We start from the raw sequence: 18,978 nt of genomic DNA, 5'->3' as shown, positions 1-18,978 counted from the left end.
CGGATTAGCTAAATTCAGACATCCTCGAGGGTAGTTATATCTCACTTTTCATCCAGAAAAATGAGGGTTCTGATGTATTATGCTGTGGAAGGCAGAATTTACAACCTGCTAATGGTTAAGCTGAAAATCTTTTTATACTACCTACCCTCATAAATCGGGCTTTGCAGCACTGGATAACAGATGGTAAGATCTAGCTCTTTAACCTGGGGTACCCAGTGCATGCTGCAAGTGTAGAAGCAATTTGTATATTTGAGACTGCAACAGAACTAATGGATGTTTCTAATAGTTTCTGTTACTTCTAATGTACTTCTGTGATGTGTAGCCTGAATAGAGACATCTCAAACTGGGTATTTGAGCTACTGATTTTTTGTGCTTTTTTTTTAAATAATAATTAAAAAAATATTACATCAGATTAGAAAGTTAATGCATGCAACAATGTTAAATGAAGAATGCTTGTAAGGGTACTTCAATGCCCTTCAGGTAAATTTACAGTGAGACTTGAGCACTTAAAATGCAGATAGTATTAAAACCTGTTGAGTTGATGAATGACTCTCTGATTCTTTACTTATGTGACATATTGTTCCGTAAGAAAATTTGCCACAGAAGAGGAAGTTCACATCAAGCGACAGAATAGTCAGTTGTGTCTGCTTGTTAGAATTGTGTGAGACAAGAAGCTGTTTGGACCTGTGAAAAATTCTGTACATAAAGTGGAGCAGTTCCAGCAGAAGTTGTTAGCGGCTTTGCCTGGAAGTCTAGAAAACACCCATTGGAAATCTGTTCTTATTCACCTCACTGATCTGTAGGGACCCAGTCGGTCTGCAAAAGGCAATACCCATGCTTCAAAAAACCCTGCCCAAGTAGTCTTTTATGAAACATATATATTTGAATTTGTGTCTCTTTTTTTGTTTTGGAGTTGTCCCTTGGTCCAGTGAATCTGTGCAGTCTGTAAATGTGAAAGAAGAGTTCAGACCCTAGGTTCCAAGGCAGAGTTGGTTTATTTCAGCTTGGGCTGGATGCCACTGGAGTGGGACCCAGAACAGAGAAATCCCTGGGCCTTTACACCCTTACAGTCTGCGCACAAGATCTTCATACACTCTTCATGTGCCCTGCACATGCCTCTTGGTCCAATGGTGATTTATGGTTGAGGGTCTTCTTATACCTGACTGGATTCTTTCTCCATGTCCATGTGCCATTAACTGCTCTTATCTTCCATCTTGGGGCAGCCCTAGGGGACTTCAGGGTCTCAACCCTTATCTGAAGATAACCAGTCTTTCTCTGTTTCCTCCCCTGCTTAGTAATTCCTGCTAACAAACAGAGTTCATTTAAAGTTCACCTACACTAAATTTTGAGCAGGGCCCACTCGTGCTAAACTGTAAGCAAGTTACGATTAAACTTAAACCTACACAATTAATATCTAATATTCTATAAGTAAACTTACTTTAATCCCCAACAATATACTCCTAGTTTATGCCTAGCACCAGTGCAAGTTCTGCCTATCTCATGGCCACACAAGTCATCTCAGCACCCTTGTTTGTTGGCTTATTCACTTTTAATAAGTCTCTTGGTGCTTCTATTTGAGTCAGCCTGGTGTATGTTGGTAATGTTTATACTCTGCTGTAATAAACCTATATTGTAACCAATCAAAAACCCATCCACAAAGGAAGTATCATAAGGAGAAATCTTTTACTCTCTCAAGCATCTTTCTTCAAGTCTTAGGGGATGACCTGATCCACCCAGCTGGGAAGTCACTGTGGTCTGATGGTCAGTTATGAGCTGGTGAGTCACAAGGGGATGAGGGGATGATATGTGCAAAACATGAGGTTAGCTGATGTGTGAAATTTGGATAGGATAAGTCCACCGAATCTCTCTTGGTTGACTTGATATCAGAAGCTCAGGACAATCAAGCCTCTGTTTGTGTCACCTAAGGATGAAAGACCTTTGTGACAGGTCAAATATCACTGTTTTGAAGCATTTTCCTGTGATATTTTTAAGAGGCCATACCATACTGCAGACTGCATAAGGGAGTAAAATAAGCAAAAGTAAGTAAGCCCTGCTTGTATATAGTAGGTATTAATTTATAATTATGCAGTGAAATTATTACATGAAATACAAATTGAATGTCTCAGATATATCCAGGCTAGTTGTAAAAATGTGATTGACAATATGTAGTATGTTCCTCAGTCCTATGCTTTGTGATAGTTGCTGCATGGCTGCCTCTGATAGCATTAAACAATTCAAAACATATGTATATTTCGCATATGGGCAAAAACTGACCATCAAACTGGGCAATGAAAGAGTAATAGTATGCCTTGTATCGTACAGGTGTGAATAGAATTTTTGAAGTAGATTATTTCTACTAGCCGACTTTTACATTCAAATAGGAGTCTCTCTTAATTATCCTTGGTGAGCACACTGTATTACAACTTTCATTGTTGCACTGAGCTTAGCATTTTTGTTTGAAACACAATGAAATGAAATGGAATACTGCAATAAGTTACCACTTTGCTATCAGTAGCTCTTGGAAAATATAAAAAAAACCCAAGATGGCAATACCTAATGCATTACAATATGTATGTAGACACTATATCTACATAACTAGGAAAAAAAGAAAACCCTGCATATGAAACAAAAGATTTCATAACTTCAGTCTATTCCTGCTCTGAACAGTATATACACTTCTACAGCCTGTGAAGGCAGAGGTTACTGTGTGATATACACATACATAACTGTAGTAAAACAGTGTTGATGTATTATATACAGTTAGAGCTATACACAGTTCTACACAGCACATCACATTTTGGGCTCCAGCAGATTGTATTTTGGTTTTCTTCAATACATCATTGAAGAATGAAGATTTTTCCCCTCTTAAGCAGCTTCTTCAGCGGAGCAATCAATGCCTGCATAAGTAAACTTCTCATATAGGGTAGTATTCACATATGTCTGGGAAGGAAATAAAGAGAAAAAATATGATGCAAGGTACATTATCTCAAGAAACCTCAATAATATTAAAATTATTCATGGCCTAATTATTTTCCATGGATTCATTCTTACTTTTCTTTCTTCTAGCATCCTGTTCAGTGACACCAATATCTGAGCAAATGATGGTCTTTCGTATGGTTTCTCTCTCCAGCACTGTCTCATTAGGTCATACCTTTGAAAATCAAACATCAACATTTGATAGTTTAGATATATAGATTAAAACTGCAAATTCATGCTTACTGAAAGATTGTGCACATTCCATTTTTCAGAGGAAAATGGATTTATACATAGCTGAAATTGCATTTTCCACTGCTGATCACTGTCTGAAAAGAATTTTATCATACTCAGAAATAGCAAAAAGGCTCTCTTTGAGTTAAAGCCCAGTCATGTTGTGTAAAGAACAGAGTATCTGGTAGGAGCTGAGGCAGGAACTTACACTTCGTCATCACAGTTGAGAGGCTTTTCCAGTCTGTACCCTTGAGGCAGTTTTTCATATAGTTCTGCACATGTCATTCCACAGTATGGTGTTCCACCTAAGGCAAAGTTTAACCATTGTCATAAACAGAAGGTGGTTTTAACAAAAAAAAAGTTTAATTTCATAGTAGAAATGGAAAAGTATGACTGACATAGCAACAGGTAAGTTCATCTAATGTTAGGGAATATTTTGCAGCTACATTTTTGTTGTTAATGCTTCCATACTGCTTGATATTGAAGAGAAAAATAGAACTAAGTGTCAGATTTTATCATCTGTGGGCCTGGCCTAAATTTCTCTACAAATCTGAGAGCCTGCATCTGATTGTATTTGAACTGTTTTTCCAATAGCCTTCATGTCAATAGGCAAGTCATTCCTTGATTAGTATTGTGTAAATAGGAGCAGGTATGGACTCATGGAGCTATTACTGTCAAGCTGGTTTTGCTCCTTTCTGCAGGTGTTTGGTAGTTTGGACTTGATTTTCCACACTGCAGTGTGTTAGTTCCCATCCATATCTAGTGCAAACCCATTTACTAAGGAAAGCTGAAAACAAATTAGAAATGCAGAGTTCATGATTAGTCCAGTATGCAATGTGCACCTCAGCGAGTGTGTACCTTTTGGCCAGCAGATTGTGAGACACATGTTCAGGGCAAATCATAAAGGAGGTGTAAAACAATGACATTGAATGGTTTGAGGATGTACCACAGTCGTTATGAATAGAGCTGTGGGCAGAAATCAACTCTAAATTTTATTTGAAGATCAATGTTCAAAAATTTTCTTCAATAATATTTGGAGTAGGAGATTATTAGGTCATTAAAATGTAAGTCTTGACTTGAGACTTAGAAAGGCTGAGGAAAAGCCACCCATCAAACTCAAAACATATTGGATTAAGTCTATATATCACGTGATATGCTAAAGTTTATATTTAGGTATGGCTTGGGTTTTATAGTGCTATGAAAACACACACATTTTGGCTCTTTCTCATTTAAAATGGAAAATTGCATTTCCAAGTATACTGAAGCGAAATAAAATTTAGTAGAATGAAACAGAAAAAAAAATGAAACGTTGTGAAGCAATATTTTTTAAAAGACTGAGTGAATGGAGCTGCCTTGGCTTGGATTGTTTATTTTTGCAGTACAAAACTCAGATACTTACCTAAACTAACAATTTCCCATAACAGGACACCATATGACCATCTGCAACAGAGGGGTATTATGAAATGCAACAAGAATGCAACAAGATTTAGTATTTTTAAGTGGTAGATAGTTTTGCTAGTATTCAAGGAACACGGAGAAGTGTGATACATTCTTCTATATTTTTTATAAAGTTTTGTATAATGATAGTGCGCACGGAATCAGAAAGCAGGAAAATTACCAAAATTAATCCACTCTAAGTCAACCAGAGAACTTTGTTAGATTGTGAGCTCTCAGCAAATATTGTATTTACAGAATTGCTTTGCCAAATATAATTTTCAATTTACTAACTGAAATACCAAGTTTCTCTGGGTCTCCCAAAGATTCATAAGGTTTCTGATTTCAAATGAGAAATGTAGCTCAAGTAGTGGTCCAAATCCAAGTAGCTTGTGAATATACAACTTGGTCAGACACTGATGAAGAAATAAAAGGAATTTTTTTAGTTGTGAGTTTTAATTTTTTTGCTTTCTTTTGCTCACTCATGCTGACATGACCACTGAGTGTTTTGAGTTAACAGTGACTATCAAACTCTCCTTGATATTGAAAAATATTTATTTTAAAAATACCACTTGACCATATACTTACACATCGCTATTTGTGGTGTAAACACTGTAATTCAAAGATTCAATTGCCATCCATCGCACTGGAAGTCGTCCCTGGAAATTATTTCATGAAAGTTTATTTGTTGGTGGTTGAAACAGCAATATTGCAATTTGTACACCAACAATTGTTCTGTGTTACCTTAATGAAAACTGACTTCGTGCAAGTAAACTTTATCAAGTAAATAAATGTATTCAAGTTGTGCATTTTTATGGAAGAAATTCTTTACTGTGAGGGTGGTGAGGCACTGGCACAGGTTGCCTGGAGAAGCTGTGGATGCCCATCCCTAGAAGTGCTCAAAGCCAGGTTGGATGGGACTCTTGAGTAATCTGGTGTAGTGGAAAATGTCCCTGTCCACAGCAGGGAGGTTAGAACTACGTGAAGTTTGAAGTCCCTTCCAAACACAAGCCATTCCATGATTTTATTATTTGCTTCCCAAAGGGAGAGTTCACACTAAGGTTAACAAAAAAATTATGCAACCAGCATCAAGACAAAATGTAAATAATACCTAAGTGATGTCTTATGATGCATGCCTCTGACTAATCCTGTTGCCTTGACAACACACTCCTATTTCTGGTCTGTAACTACATGATACTTATTACTCATCTGCCTCTTTCAAAGTGTTAGCTCTGGGCAGCTGTTTTTTCAGCTCACAGATCCTGACATACCCACTGTCTTACTGGTTACTCTCTTGCTAACTTTGGCCTTACTCAATAGAATTAAACCAGCTTGCCTCAGCTATCTTACTGTCATCCATATTCACATAAAAAAATTTTAAATTACATTTTATATTATAACCATGGTAAAGAATTTATTTGCAAGTAACACATACATATTAATAAACGTGATATATATATTTAATATTTTAGTGAATAATATTTAAATAATCAGTTCTGTAATACCTATAAGTTTGCATTTTTGTTTATATAAAAACACAAAGTGAGGAACAAGAAAACAAAAATTAAGAAAACACCCTGTATCAGTTTGTTTTGATCCTTACCATGGTCTTCTTAACATAAACTTCTTGACCTCTTGATAAGCCAAAGTCAGCTATTTTTGCAACATAATTTTCTCCCACCAAGATATTTCTTGCTGCCAAATCTCGATGAATAAACTAAAATAAATCCAAAAAAAAAAAAAAAAATCACCTCCATATCAATGAGCTTTACATGCTTTACTTTACTGCTATATTAAAAATGGCAAACATTCAGAGTAAGAACATAAAATGAATTACCATGGTATGTCACTACCAAGAACATTTTAAATTTTATCTGAAGATGAAAGCAGTTAACTACCATGTTGTTTGTAAGTTTTAATGCCTCTTTCATGATTCCCCATGACATAGTATCTGATAGGATTAAGTGAAGACAAGAAAATAAATCTCATCCAATGGGTGCTATAGAAGCTAAAATTAAAACCTTATTTTGATTTCGTTAAAAGGTATAGTCTCAAAAAATTATTTCCTTTGCTTTCAGTGGGTAGAGCATTGAAGACTGACCTGTTTCTGGCTCAAGTAGTCCATCCCTCTGGCAACATCTGCTGCAAAATGCAGAAGTTGCTGAGAGGAAAGTGTAGATGCAGTACTGTTGGCAATAGCAAATGCTGGGTCTGTCTCTAGTACTCTGCTTTTCCGAAGGAAATCCAGTAAATTTCCATGGGGGGCATATTCAATAGCAAGGTAAAGATATCCTAATGAAACATCAGATGGTGAGCATATCACAAACTAAAAGATGGTCAGTAATAGTCTGCCTTGAGTGAAAAAAGAAATAAACATAAAACAGACCAGAGGGGAAACACCAAACAGTCTAATTTCTAGAAGCAGAGGAGAATTTAGAGCTATTGATGAACATAAGTTCTGAAGGATAGCTTGTATATCCAAACACAAGTTAATTTGTCTTTTGAACAAATGTTGCAGACAGACCTGCTTATGAGCTAGTGTTTCTGTGGCCTGTATGGACTGTACTATGGGGGATTTTAAAGTTCATGTATTCAAGAGTATCTTACCCCTATGTTCACAGGCTCCCAAAAGATTTATGATGTTGGGATGATGACCAAGTTTACAAAGAACTTCAAGTTCTCCAGCAAAATCTCTGTGATCATCTTTTGACGCATACTCTGAAAATCATATAAGCATGCATTTACGTTTTTCTTTGAACTGAATTTTTAACCATGTTGTTTTTTATTATGAGTACTCTGAGATGCCTGGGCCACTACTGCTTCAACCCCAATAAAAAGCTCTAAGGTACATTAGTATTTACTGAAAAAAGTGAGATTTTTTTTAAATCAAAGGAGAAACGTCAGAACCTAATGTCTGTAGTAGCAATCTGCATCTTTAATATACCATGTCACTTCTCTTCTATTTGAGAATGTAAAATGTTGTAGCAGATCATATGAAAACTAGCTGCTTAAAAATCTTTCCATATCTCTGCTGTTGATTATTTCTGCCTGCATGCAGGCTCTTGGTTCTTTTTACATTAATCATCTTACTTAAGAGTGTCTCTTGATTTACCTAGATAATAATCTAGTGAATTGCAATAAAATATGCACATTCTTGCAGTATTGTATGTATTTTAGTTCTGCCTGGAACATAACTGTCATGCCAATGAATAAGAAGAAAAGGAATGACCCTGAAGGTGTGTGTACATATAGATGTATAGATACAGTTGTCTCTGAATAGCTATGGTAAAGCAAGATGAGCAAATGCTGTGCCCCAACACTAGCTCTGTGCTGCGCTCTAGTAAATGCATCCCACTTTGCAGATGAACTCACATGAAGTTCATATGGAACTATGAATTGGAAAACACATGATAGTTAATGATATTAACCATTAAGGAGAAATAGAAATCAACTTGACCATGCAGAAATAAAGTCTGACAACTCTTGGCCTAGTAACAGCTGATTCAACTTAACTAGCAGCTTTGAATATTTATTTTAGCTTTAGAAGAGGGCTACTAAGCATTTCATATGACAGAGAAACAATTGAAATAAACAGCCGAGAAAATTCTTAAGTCACAGAATTTCTGCTCCTTACTACCTTTCATCCTTTTTATTGCAGCATCCATGCGTAAGCCGTCTTTCTTAATGCGTGCTTTCAGGACTTGCCCAAAGTTACCTTCCCCAATCACATCTTGAAATTTTATGTCATTCCACTCAAGAACTGGATATATAGTTGGATCTGGACTGTTTTTGGCTTTCCTGCTCAGAGTGAGAGTACCTGAGTTAAACTGTACAGCTGGTTCTTCCCTCTGCAACAGAGTTAAGCAAATGATATTAACTGTAATTTCTACTTCACTGAGCAATGCTCTGGTTACCTTTCCCAAATACCTGTGTGCTCACTCATATACACACACAGAGCCCAATCCATCTCTTACTTACACATAAGTGAGTACATTGGGCATTTACACCTACTTTAGACACAAACTGCAACAAGCAGTTCTGCCCAGATCCACAAAATTATTCAGACTCATAATTTATGTGTAAGTACCTTTATAGACCTGGGTCACCTGACCAAATTTATAATCATCTTGGAGGTAAAGGACATGGGCAAAAATAAAGTGAAAAACTGATTTAAAACCAATTTTAAGTCTCAGGTTTGAGATTTATCTCATATTAGGCTTCATTAAATTCTCTTGGTTAAGCTCAGTAGGAAGGGTGAGGCAAGAAGTAGAAAGGAAGTAAAAAGAGAGAGGAAATTATCTTCTCCACAAGGAGGTGACATCTCCATCTCCATCTTCTCTTCAGTTACACATTCTCATTAAATACTTCTGTGGAAGAAGTTTCAGGACAAGGAGTCAAAGCTATTCTGTGTGGCTTGGGGACTGATCATCTGTTTGGATGAACCCCTGGCTCCCTGTTTATGAAAAAACCTATTCAGATACATATGAAGGAGCTCTTTGACCCAGCTTCATTTTGCTGGTTCTTCCCTCTGAAGTGAGGGAAAAGCATCAGAAAGCAGAGTGATAAGGAGACTGCAGCAGTATACAAATATGTACATGTGTATAAAGAAAGAGATATTTCCATGTAATGTTAACAACCTCAAGCAATTTCCTCACAGCCAGAACTATGATGTCACCATTGACTGGTCCTGCTGTGCTGTCCCCAGATTGAAAATGAACCAGCACTCATCAGCAGTTGCACTCACCAGCAACTTTAAATATATGGTAGTTTTCAAAAACAGGTATGACTGTATAGGGAGAACAGGCTCCTCCATTCTGTTTGAGTTGGTACTTGACATACACAGGTGTGACAAGGCAGAAAAGGGAGCGAGGGAAATGATATGCAACTTTTTTCAAGCCAACTTGTCTACCTCATAGCCTATAACTGATTCCTTTAGCTCCGGGGTCAGTAGCAGAAAAGTTTTACAACAACAGTACTAATTACGCACATGAAGAGAAGATAGTATTTGGGAAGAAAATTTTTCAGGAAAAAGAAATCGGAAAAAAAAAGGGGGAAAAGATGAGCTACAGTTAATAAGCAAATTGACACAGGAAAACTGAAAACTCACCACCACATTTTGGAAAGCCTGAGCCATTCGACGCTGGAAGTTGGCTCTCTTTAACTGCAGCATGATGAGAAAGGCCAGGAGAATTGTTACACAGGTCATCCCTGCAGAGCCAAGGATAGCAATGAGCAGCATTTTGCCTCCTTTTGATTCATAGGGAGCTGTTGAGGAAGCACATAAGGAGTCCATCATTGTTCTGAATTTAGCTATACATTAGCAATGTGTAGCTAAACACTCCTGCCTTGTAAACTGTTTAAAGACATAAGGATGCATCTCTTTTTTTTGCAAAAATGTCACATACATTGGATGCTCACTGAATTTTGTGTGTATGAGCACCTGCAGATTCTGTTGCATTCTGTCAGAGCAGAGTTGAGGTCGCATTTAGTGATCTAATAGACCTATTATATGACGATCCTTTAATTTATGAGCTGTTGGGCCCTCTCTAGTGGATCCGCACAAATTGTGGATGTTGTCACTTCACCAGTGCCATGCAGTGAACTAAGAATTGAATCTCAGTGGTGCTGTGTTGTATGTCAAAGTTAAGATCAAAATAAAACTAAAATTAAAAAATTAATATTATGACCCTGTCTTAGCTAGTTACTTTATACCACCAGACCTGGTTTGTGCAAGTCCAGCATGGTGGATTAACCAACCTTTAGTTTCTGGAAGAGTCTTCAGTTCAAACGATGTGTTTGGGTTACTCAAGCCAATGTTGTTTTGAGCATTAACCTGAACTTGGTACACAGTGTTTGGCTCAAGGCCCTTGAGGTGATACTGAGTAATGCTGGTGTTCTTTATGATAATATCGATGTGGTTGTACTCAGCCTTGCCATAAATTTTGTAGCTGATGATGATGGAGGAGATGGAGTGACCCTCAGCAGCTGTCCAGGAGATGACTGAGGATGTGTCTGTGGTGTTAGAAAATCTGATGTTGTATGGCGCAGGAGGGATTCCTGAGAACAAACACAAACACAGAGAGCACTGGAGTATACATCCATCTCTTTCGCCTTCACACAGAGAGCAAAACACTTTCCTCAGTGCTTTTGCTCTGCTAAACAAAAGCAGAAATTTGTTGATGAGTTATGGTAACTGAATGCAAGTTTTATGAACTTGATGTGCTGCCACTCTTGTGATACTTCATGCTTCCAGCAGAGGTTGGAGTGGCCTTTGGTATAATGTCTTTGGATGAAGATATACATTATCTGGTCTGTATGCAAGCACACCAAAATTGCTTTGAGATTAATGCAGAAAGGGTTTATTTCTTTTTATACTGAATCATCATTCCCTTGTAATTCCCATGTCCCATACTTTCACTGCTTTAAGAAGCAATTACCTGTCAGGATACAGCCTGTTAGAAAGAAGGAAAATCAGTACCAACATTTCCAAACATTTAATCAGAAAACCACCAGCAGAGGTGAGTGCTATACTTGTGGACACAGCCATGGCTGCTGAGCTAAGTACCTTCTCGTGGAAAACAGTAACCTTATGCTTTTCTTACTGCAGTTTGGCGTCAGAGCTCAGGAAGCTGGAGTGTCCCATGACAGCCATTGATACTTCTGTTAACACATGTAGGATCTCAGTGAGGGCATCCTCACGTGACTTGTAAGGAGCACATCTTTCCAGCGTGTGGTATGGGCAGTGGCACCCATCAGCCATTCAGATGGACAGCTGTTCAGATGGTACTTCATGCAGATGGGGCATTTGTTGTGATGTTATAAAGGCACACTGCTCTCACTCAGGGAATTCAAGGGTGGTCTTCAGTGTAGCACACTTAACTACTCTTTAATCACAGGGGTTTTACCTTGCATTACATCTTCTCTTCTTTAAGTGCTGACTATTTCTGTATTGTCATAGCTGAATTGAGTAATAACAGAGCTTGGAGTAGTGAACTCTCATGGCCCATCATTCTGAGGAGGAAAAATGCTATGTATGTCAGAAGCATGAGTTGCACTGGAATGAAGATGTGGATTCTCAAGCCTTTTTTTTTTTTCCATTAAAAAAAAAAAATCATTATTAGTTCCTGATAATTTCCAAAAGAAGAATTTCTTTGGACACTGAACTTTCAAAATAATAGCAATAACAACTACAAGTGATCGTCAGGAACTAAGTGTTACCAAGGCAAAGGATTATATTTAACCTAGTCATCAAGTGACAATCAGTCTGATCAGTGGGGGAAAGATGAAGAATTAAACAGAAGGATGTGAATCAGCACTTACTGTCACTGAAAGTCCATGCATACAGATAGTTGCTCCATTCTCCTTGGGACCTGGTGTTCACCCGTACCCTGCACATGTATTGCTGTCTAGGCTCAAGATCTTTAATGATCAGGGTGGACATATTTCCTGGCACTTGAGTAATAACACTGCTCTCGTCACCGTTGTCATTCACGCTCTTCCTTTCCACTTCAACACGAATGTCCTCCTCTGTCCTCAGTGTTAAAGGATGCCATGACAAATTCAGTGATGTCATACTTTTTGGAAAGAGAGTGAGACCTTCTGGTGGAGGAAGACCTTGGAAAAGCCACAGTGAAACAGGGAACAACATTTCATGTCTGGTATGTAAGCTAAAATAGGAGTACCAGTTATTCCCAACCTCATGCCCTAGCTTGGGGTGACATAGGGTAATTCAGACACCCCACACAATTTGGCAGAAGTTACATCACATCTAAGAGATGTTGATAGTCTCACAGTATCTTATCAATAGCTGTTGTGCCAACAAAAGCTTATCTTCTATGAGCTGGTGTTGCAGATGCACTTTTTAGATGTGAGAAACCAACTGTGTTGTTGTCTTGTTAGGTAGCTCCTGCTGCAATCCTCATTTATTTTGTATGTCTGTATTCAGATTGAGATCTATCCTCAGTGGACTAAAATCTTTCCCGCTTTTTCAAACTTCTTCATTTTTAAAGCAAATTTATCAAACACTAAGAGGGAAAACTCCAGAAGTGATTTGTACCTCCAACTCTGCTGCCTAACCAGACAAAATATGTAAATTTTCCGTTCCCAGATCCCTCATCTCTAAATCAGGGAAAATAATAGCTGCCTTTTTGTGGTTTTCTTCACCTCAGTTTTTTGACTTTGGTTTTTCCTTACTTTTTTTTTTTTTTTTAAATCCCTGTGCCTGAGGTTATTTTGAAGGACTCTACTTCAGGTCCAGCCGTCTTTGCTCAAATGAAAGTGCTCTGGCAGAGATCAAGGGACAGACCACAGAGAAGAACAGCTGGAACACCCTATTTGTGAAAAGCCAAGATGTGACTTACCAAGTGCAGCTGTTGTGAAGCTAGCCTGTGGTCCAGGATGGCCTTCCCCACCTTCCCCTTGTCGACTCAGCTGAACACAGAACTGATATTCTGTTTTTGGTTCCAGATTGTCCAGCCTTTTAGTTGCACCTTTTACTGACAACAAAAGTCAAAAGAAAGTAAAGCCGTGGCCCATGCTGAAATATGTTAAGAAAGTAAAGGTTTGGAAATATAAGATAAAATACTCAGGCTCGTTTTTTTGTTGCTTTTCCTGATTCACTAAGATAAACTATTTAGAAGTATGAAATAATTATTTTTAAGTTGAACTCCAACCCAGCACTTGTTCATCTGCCCTTCTTTCAGGACAAAACAAGACTTGTTGCTTAGGCAGTGTGCACTGTGTATGCAGATCTTTCATTATACTGAATTAGTAAGAGTAGTTGTTTACTTGTTAAAGTTCCGTAATGTTTTGTATAGTATTTTAAGCCGTGCATAAAATGTTAAAGCATAGCTGGAAGAGGTCATCTAACTCATAAGCAGACTTCATTCTGCCCATACAATTCCTGACAAATATTTTGGTAAGTTATTTATCTCACCAGGGGCACAATTGACATGAAGCAAGATGGTAGATGCTCCAAGACATCTCCACACTGATCACTACTTTTGAAAACCTGCTGCTTACATAGGAGTTTTTAACAGCTGGGTAGAGCAGTAAGTGCAGTTAATCACAGGGAAGGAGGGGAAAAGCTTTGCTTACTGTAAACTGAATATACACTTTTGACCACTCTTGGTGTGCCACATTCACATGAACATTATGTTTAGTGTTAAACAGAGTCACACATCCAGTCATAAAAAATTCAACTTCTATGCACTGAAGAGTCTTTTCAGTCTAATCAAGAACAGACACCACGTGGTGTTTCAGTTCTCAGCTGAAATTTCCATTTAAAGAAATTAAAGAACATCATCTTACCTTCCACAGACATCCAGGACTGATAATGTTTTGCTGGTTTGTACAGAAGTTTTGTTGACACAACAGGTCCATCTCCAAGATGTAACTCAGCATTGATATTAATGATGAGAAAATTATGTCCACTGTCTGTCAGTCTTGGGGGATACTGTGGCACAGGAGGAACTGAACAAGAATGCAAGTATTAAACCAGCCTTTTAGCTCCCTCTACCAGTAAGACTCTGGTATATCCTAAATCTACAGGGAAATGGGAGATGTTCTTCAAAACTCTCACAAAGTAGACAGGGCTTTAAGCCTTAAAGCTGACAGTTTAGATATTTTTTAAAAAAAAGTGGGTATTCTTCTAAACCTTACCATCACCCTTATTTTTTCCAATATACATAATTAATATGTTGCTTATAAAGAGTTTCTGTTCATATTCTGACTGTAGACATTTATTCAGACCTTATCCCGCAGTGAAGAGAACAGAAGGCTCTGTCGGGTGTAAAGCTGTGCTTAAAATTAGAGAGACAAAGAGACTTGAAGAGATTCTTGCTTTTACCTTTGACTGTAACTTGAAATGGTTTCTCTGCCATTCCTGCTACTGTCTGCACACTGCAAACCCAGGTTCCTGTATCACGGGGCTGGATTCGATTAATTGTAAACATGGCTTCAGAGCGATTACTGGTGGAAATTCGGGCAGGCTGAAATGACAAAACATGTACAGGGCATAAAAAATGTGAGCATTTTGGAATATTCCAATGATACTTTCTCACAATTAAGAAACTCATCTTGAGTTTAGTGATATCAATAAAAAGCATCTGAAATGGCCAATCCTATAAGTTTCATATGTGCCTGGGTGTTCATGGGGTACCTCAGGATATCAAAATTTCACATTATGCTTGAAAACATCAGTGTTCATTGACTACAGATAAAGTCAATATAAACAGCAGAAATAAGAGAAAGCAATTATTCAGGAGCCTACCCTTAGGACGGTTCCATCTTGCTTCAAAAGTTTGAATTCTTCAGATTTAGGAAGTGGCTTCCCAGTTGCTATACAAAATGGCTTGAACTCAGCACCAGAATTGAGCTCTACGGGATCTAGTAGGTTTTCTATCTGGGGTGAAAGATCTGCTGAACCTACAGAAGATATATGGTACTATGTCATCATTCAGAGAGAACTTTAAGGAAACAGGACCAAAACAGGTTTAGGTGTACAATAAGCACAGGCAGTTGTGGGTGACTGGTTCTACCTTCCCTCGTGTGGGCATATGCAAGAATCAGACTTACCGTAGTCAGCATTTTTACATCATAAATATGAGAAGGAACAAGGCCTCTTCTTTCTTTTCCCCACCCCTCTTCTCTCTTTCTCACTGACATTCAAAGCACAGCCAGCCTAGCCATGGCAAAATCTTGCACACATGTTCTGAATGTACAGTATCTACTTGCTTTCCATTTTGTCTGTTTATAAAAAAAAGCTGTATGTGCAGCTTCTGTCAGTGATTGATGTTAAGGTCAGTGTCAAATCCTATGGAGTAAAGCTTGAAAATCTACCCCTAACGAAAGTAAAATCAGATTAATTGATAGCATATCATCCTCATAAATGCAGCATATAGGTCAGAGGCTTAAAACACTGTATTGCAGTGAGGTTGTACAGAACTGTCTGGGCCCCTGGAATGTAATGGGCAGACCGAGGATACCAGCCTGGAGTGGTAATGCTCTACTAGCATTAGGATCTATTTCAGTTACACTGGAAAAGCCATTTACTACCGTGTTACCTTGCTTTACCTTCTTTTTCACATTGCAGACCATGCCATCCGAAGGAGCAGACGCAGCCCTTAAATCTGTCGCATGTCCCTCGATTGTGACAATTGCATTTAAGTTTGCAATCTGATCCATAAAAACCAGGTTTGCATTCTGCAAGTACAAATGTTCCAGTTAGTGCAAAGGTACTAGAAAATGTCTTCCGCTAGTTTTTGGTCTCGTGATTGAAACTTGACTTGTAAAATCACAACTGTAAAAAATCCTACCTATTACCTAAAATCCTGTTAGTTCCCTTCTGTATTTCCTATGTCCAGAACACCACTTTTTTTTTTTTTTTTTTATTTTACTATACCTTTATCACACTCCAGTCCCATCCATCCTGTGGCACAAGAACAACCATATGGATCCGGTAGACAGAACATATAGTTTCTGCAGCCATAATTTTCTTTACAACTCTCTTCACATGTTTTGCCAAACATGTTGGCTCCACAAGCTGTTGGAGGGAGAGAGGGAAAGAATAAGCCAAGAGCACTGTCCATAAAAGAGCTAGTGCTTCTAACAATACAGCTTTAGACAAGAGAAAAGTTGAATTTAAATAAAAAATATCACTTTGACCATTCAGATACCATATATATTAACAACCATAGCAACTTAAGCCACAACTGTTCTAAAGGTAAATACTGGCAGCAGAAACAAACATAACTCTCTCACTGTGAGGATCTATCAACCAGATACCCCTTGCTTTGGATAGGAGGTGACACAGCTGTAGCAATAAACCCTCTTTATAAGTCCTTTTAATGTAAAATAGACAAAGAGTGCCACGAAAACCAAATATTTTTCTTAGAGGTCAGCACATATGAAGCTGCTGATCTCAAGGTTTTGCTTTTATGATAAGAGCAGTGCTACCCTGGAGTGGTTTGGGTGTTAGCTATTTCAATAGCTTAGCTCTAGTATTTGCAGCATTGAAATTCAGTCAAATATAAGGATATGTATTTAGTAATGAATGCAAAAGTTGCTTGGAGAGGTCAAAGCAATGTGATGCCTACTCTAATTCTTCCAGAATCCAAACTTGTTGTCACAGACACAGACATGCAGAAACAGACGTATCCTGTCGATATGCACCTACAGAGACCAAGCACCTTGTGAGCACATTAGCAGCTTCTTCAGAAGCAGCCAGGGAATCTCTAACATATTTCCCAGTGCCAATGTATCCTTAAGATCTCCTATTCTGCCACGCATTTAGCAGTCAGTCGGTAGCATTGAGCATACTCATTTCAAGAGAATCACAGGACAGCCCCAGCTGGAAGTGACCTCGGAAGATCATGTGCTCGAACCTTTTGTGAGACAAGGAGCCTAGAGACTAGAAGATATTGTCTAACATGTTGTCATATTGATCAAGAAGTGTTGGAAATATAAATCTTCCCTAGCAAAATAATCTCTAATAAAAGAATAGAGGGAGAAATTAAATCACAACCACAAGAGCAGCCTTACTAATTCAAGGTTCATCTCACCAAACTCTGTCTTGTCTCCAGCACCAGCTGTAAATACTACAGCTTTAAAGAGTAAAACAAGGCTACTCCATATGATGCTTCCCTCAATAATATGCCAACTCCTGTTAGAACAAATTAATAAGCAACCTCTGAAAGTATTATTTACTTACCTTTCTCACATGTTTTTCCCATAAAACCTGGAGGACAGATGCATTCCCCAGTATCTTCATGACAAATGCCATTGTTTGTGCAGGAAGGACAATGTGAGCTACAGGAAGGGCCCCATTTCTGAGCTTCACATCCTTTTTTTGGAAAAATATGACATATTTGTTATCTTCTTAGTAATCCATCAAGTTGTAAAATTATTTTTAAGACAAACAGTAAAATATGTAAAATTACAATCCATATAAAACCCCCATCCCCCAGCCAACTGGACAACTTTAATTAGTAAATTGGGAGTAGCTTCAAAATTCAAATTTGGAGTGCTACATTAATTCATTTGCAACTCCTAGAAGTATCATGTGGATGTTATGTTACCATCATAAACATTTTCTCTATACTGTGAGATATTGGAACAGCTCTTTATTTTTTCATATAAATTTTATATTTCTATCCAAGTTAATAGAATATAGTTTTCTTTATGTCTGATGAAAATGGACACAGCAGCATGAGCCTCAAGACATTTAGAATACTTAATGGAAAACATCCAAACTTGTCTTTTCATCCACTAGGAAATGAACCTGAAGAGCTAACTAAGGCTAGGATAGTTTGTGAAGAATATGATAAATCTTAAAATAATTAAGGTTTGAATAGAATCATAGAATCATAGAATAGATTTGGAATAGAATCATAGAATCATAGAATCATAGAATAGGTTGGAAAAGACCTCCAAGATCATCAAGTCCAACCCCTGATCCAAGTCCAATTACTATATCATGGCACTAAGGGCCACGTCCAATCTCTTTTTAAAAACCTCCAGGGATGGTGAATCCACCACCTCTCTGGGTAGGCCGTTCCAATGCCTGATAACCCTCTCTGTAAAGAATTTCTTCCTAACATCTAACCTAAACCTCCCCTGGCAGAGCTTGAGCCCATGTCCCCTTGTCCTATTGTTGGTTGCCTGGGAGAAGAGACCAACCCCCACCTGACTATAACCTCCCTTCAGGTAGTTGAAGAGAGTGATGAGGTCACCTCTAAGCCTTCTCTTCTCCAGACCAAACAACCCCAGCTCCCTCAGCCTCTCCTCATAGCACCTGTGCTCCAGTCCCTTCACCAGCCTTGTTGCTCTTCTCTGGACCCACTCCAGCCCCTCAATATCCTTCCTGAACTGAGGGGCCCAGAGCTGAACACAATACTTAAGGTGTGGCCTCACCAATGCAGAGTACAGGGGAAGGATCACTTCCCTGCTCCTGCTGGCCACACCATTCCTGATGCAGGCCAGGATGCCATTGGCCTTCTTGGTCACCTGGGCACACTGCTGGCTCAAGTTCAGCCTCCTGTTTATCAGCACCCCCAGGTCCCTTTCTGCCTGGCTGCTCTCCAGCCACTCTGTGCCCAGCCTGTAGCGCTGCAGGGGGTTGTTGTGGCCAAAGTGCAGGACCCGGCACTTGGCCTTGTTGAACTTAATTCCATTGGAGTCAACCCATCTCTCCAATCTATCCAGATCCCTCTGCAGAGCCCTCCTCCCTTTCAGCAGGTCGACACTCCCTCCCAACTTGGTGTCATCTGCAAATTTGCTGATGATGGACTCAATCCCCTCATCTAAATCATCGATAAAGATGTTAAAAAGGACTGGGCC

The 18,978-nt window shown here is 38.5% G+C and overlaps 1 protein-coding gene across 1 annotated transcript in view; it reads right to left on the bottom strand.

The window, feature by feature from the left end:
* Window positions 1–976: 976 nt before the first annotated feature.
* The window catches only part of TEK (TEK receptor tyrosine kinase), a 38,726-nt gene continuing 20,724 nt past the window's right edge, over window positions 977–18,978 (bottom strand). Inside the window, exons 5-23 of the mRNA XM_027652548.1 lie at window positions 17,351–17,482; window positions 16,043–16,183; window positions 15,715–15,843; window positions 14,912–15,066; window positions 14,489–14,630; window positions 13,951–14,112; window positions 13,002–13,136; window positions 11,962–12,255; window positions 10,399–10,698; window positions 9,749–9,906; window positions 8,279–8,489; window positions 7,249–7,359; window positions 6,743–6,933; window positions 6,245–6,358; window positions 5,230–5,300; window positions 4,607–4,647; window positions 3,416–3,512; window positions 3,052–3,151; window positions 977–2,940 (exon numbers count right to left, since the gene is read on the bottom strand). Coding sequence (XP_027508349.1) covers window positions 2,866–2,940; window positions 3,052–3,151; window positions 3,416–3,512; window positions 4,607–4,647; window positions 5,230–5,300; window positions 6,245–6,358; window positions 6,743–6,933; window positions 7,249–7,359; window positions 8,279–8,489; window positions 9,749–9,906; window positions 10,399–10,698; window positions 11,962–12,255; window positions 13,002–13,136; window positions 13,951–14,112; window positions 14,489–14,630; window positions 14,912–15,066; window positions 15,715–15,843; window positions 16,043–16,183; window positions 17,351–17,482 — 2,759 coding nt within the window. The 3' untranslated portion in view covers window positions 977–2,865. The remainder of the gene's footprint in view (window positions 2,941–3,051; window positions 3,152–3,415; window positions 3,513–4,606; window positions 4,648–5,229; window positions 5,301–6,244; window positions 6,359–6,742; window positions 6,934–7,248; window positions 7,360–8,278; window positions 8,490–9,748; window positions 9,907–10,398; window positions 10,699–11,961; window positions 12,256–13,001; window positions 13,137–13,950; window positions 14,113–14,488; window positions 14,631–14,911; window positions 15,067–15,714; window positions 15,844–16,042; window positions 16,184–17,350; window positions 17,483–18,978) is intronic.

Source organism: Corapipo altera, unplaced genomic scaffold (assembly GCF_003945725.1).
Source record: "Corapipo altera isolate COAL_440 unplaced genomic scaffold, ASM394572v1 61286, whole genome shotgun sequence".
NCBI classification, from domain to species: Eukaryota; Metazoa; Chordata; class Aves; order Passeriformes; family Pipridae; genus Corapipo; species Corapipo altera.
The sequence above is the reverse complement of the archived record's forward strand: the minus strand, read 5'-3'. Positions and strand labels throughout refer to the sequence as shown.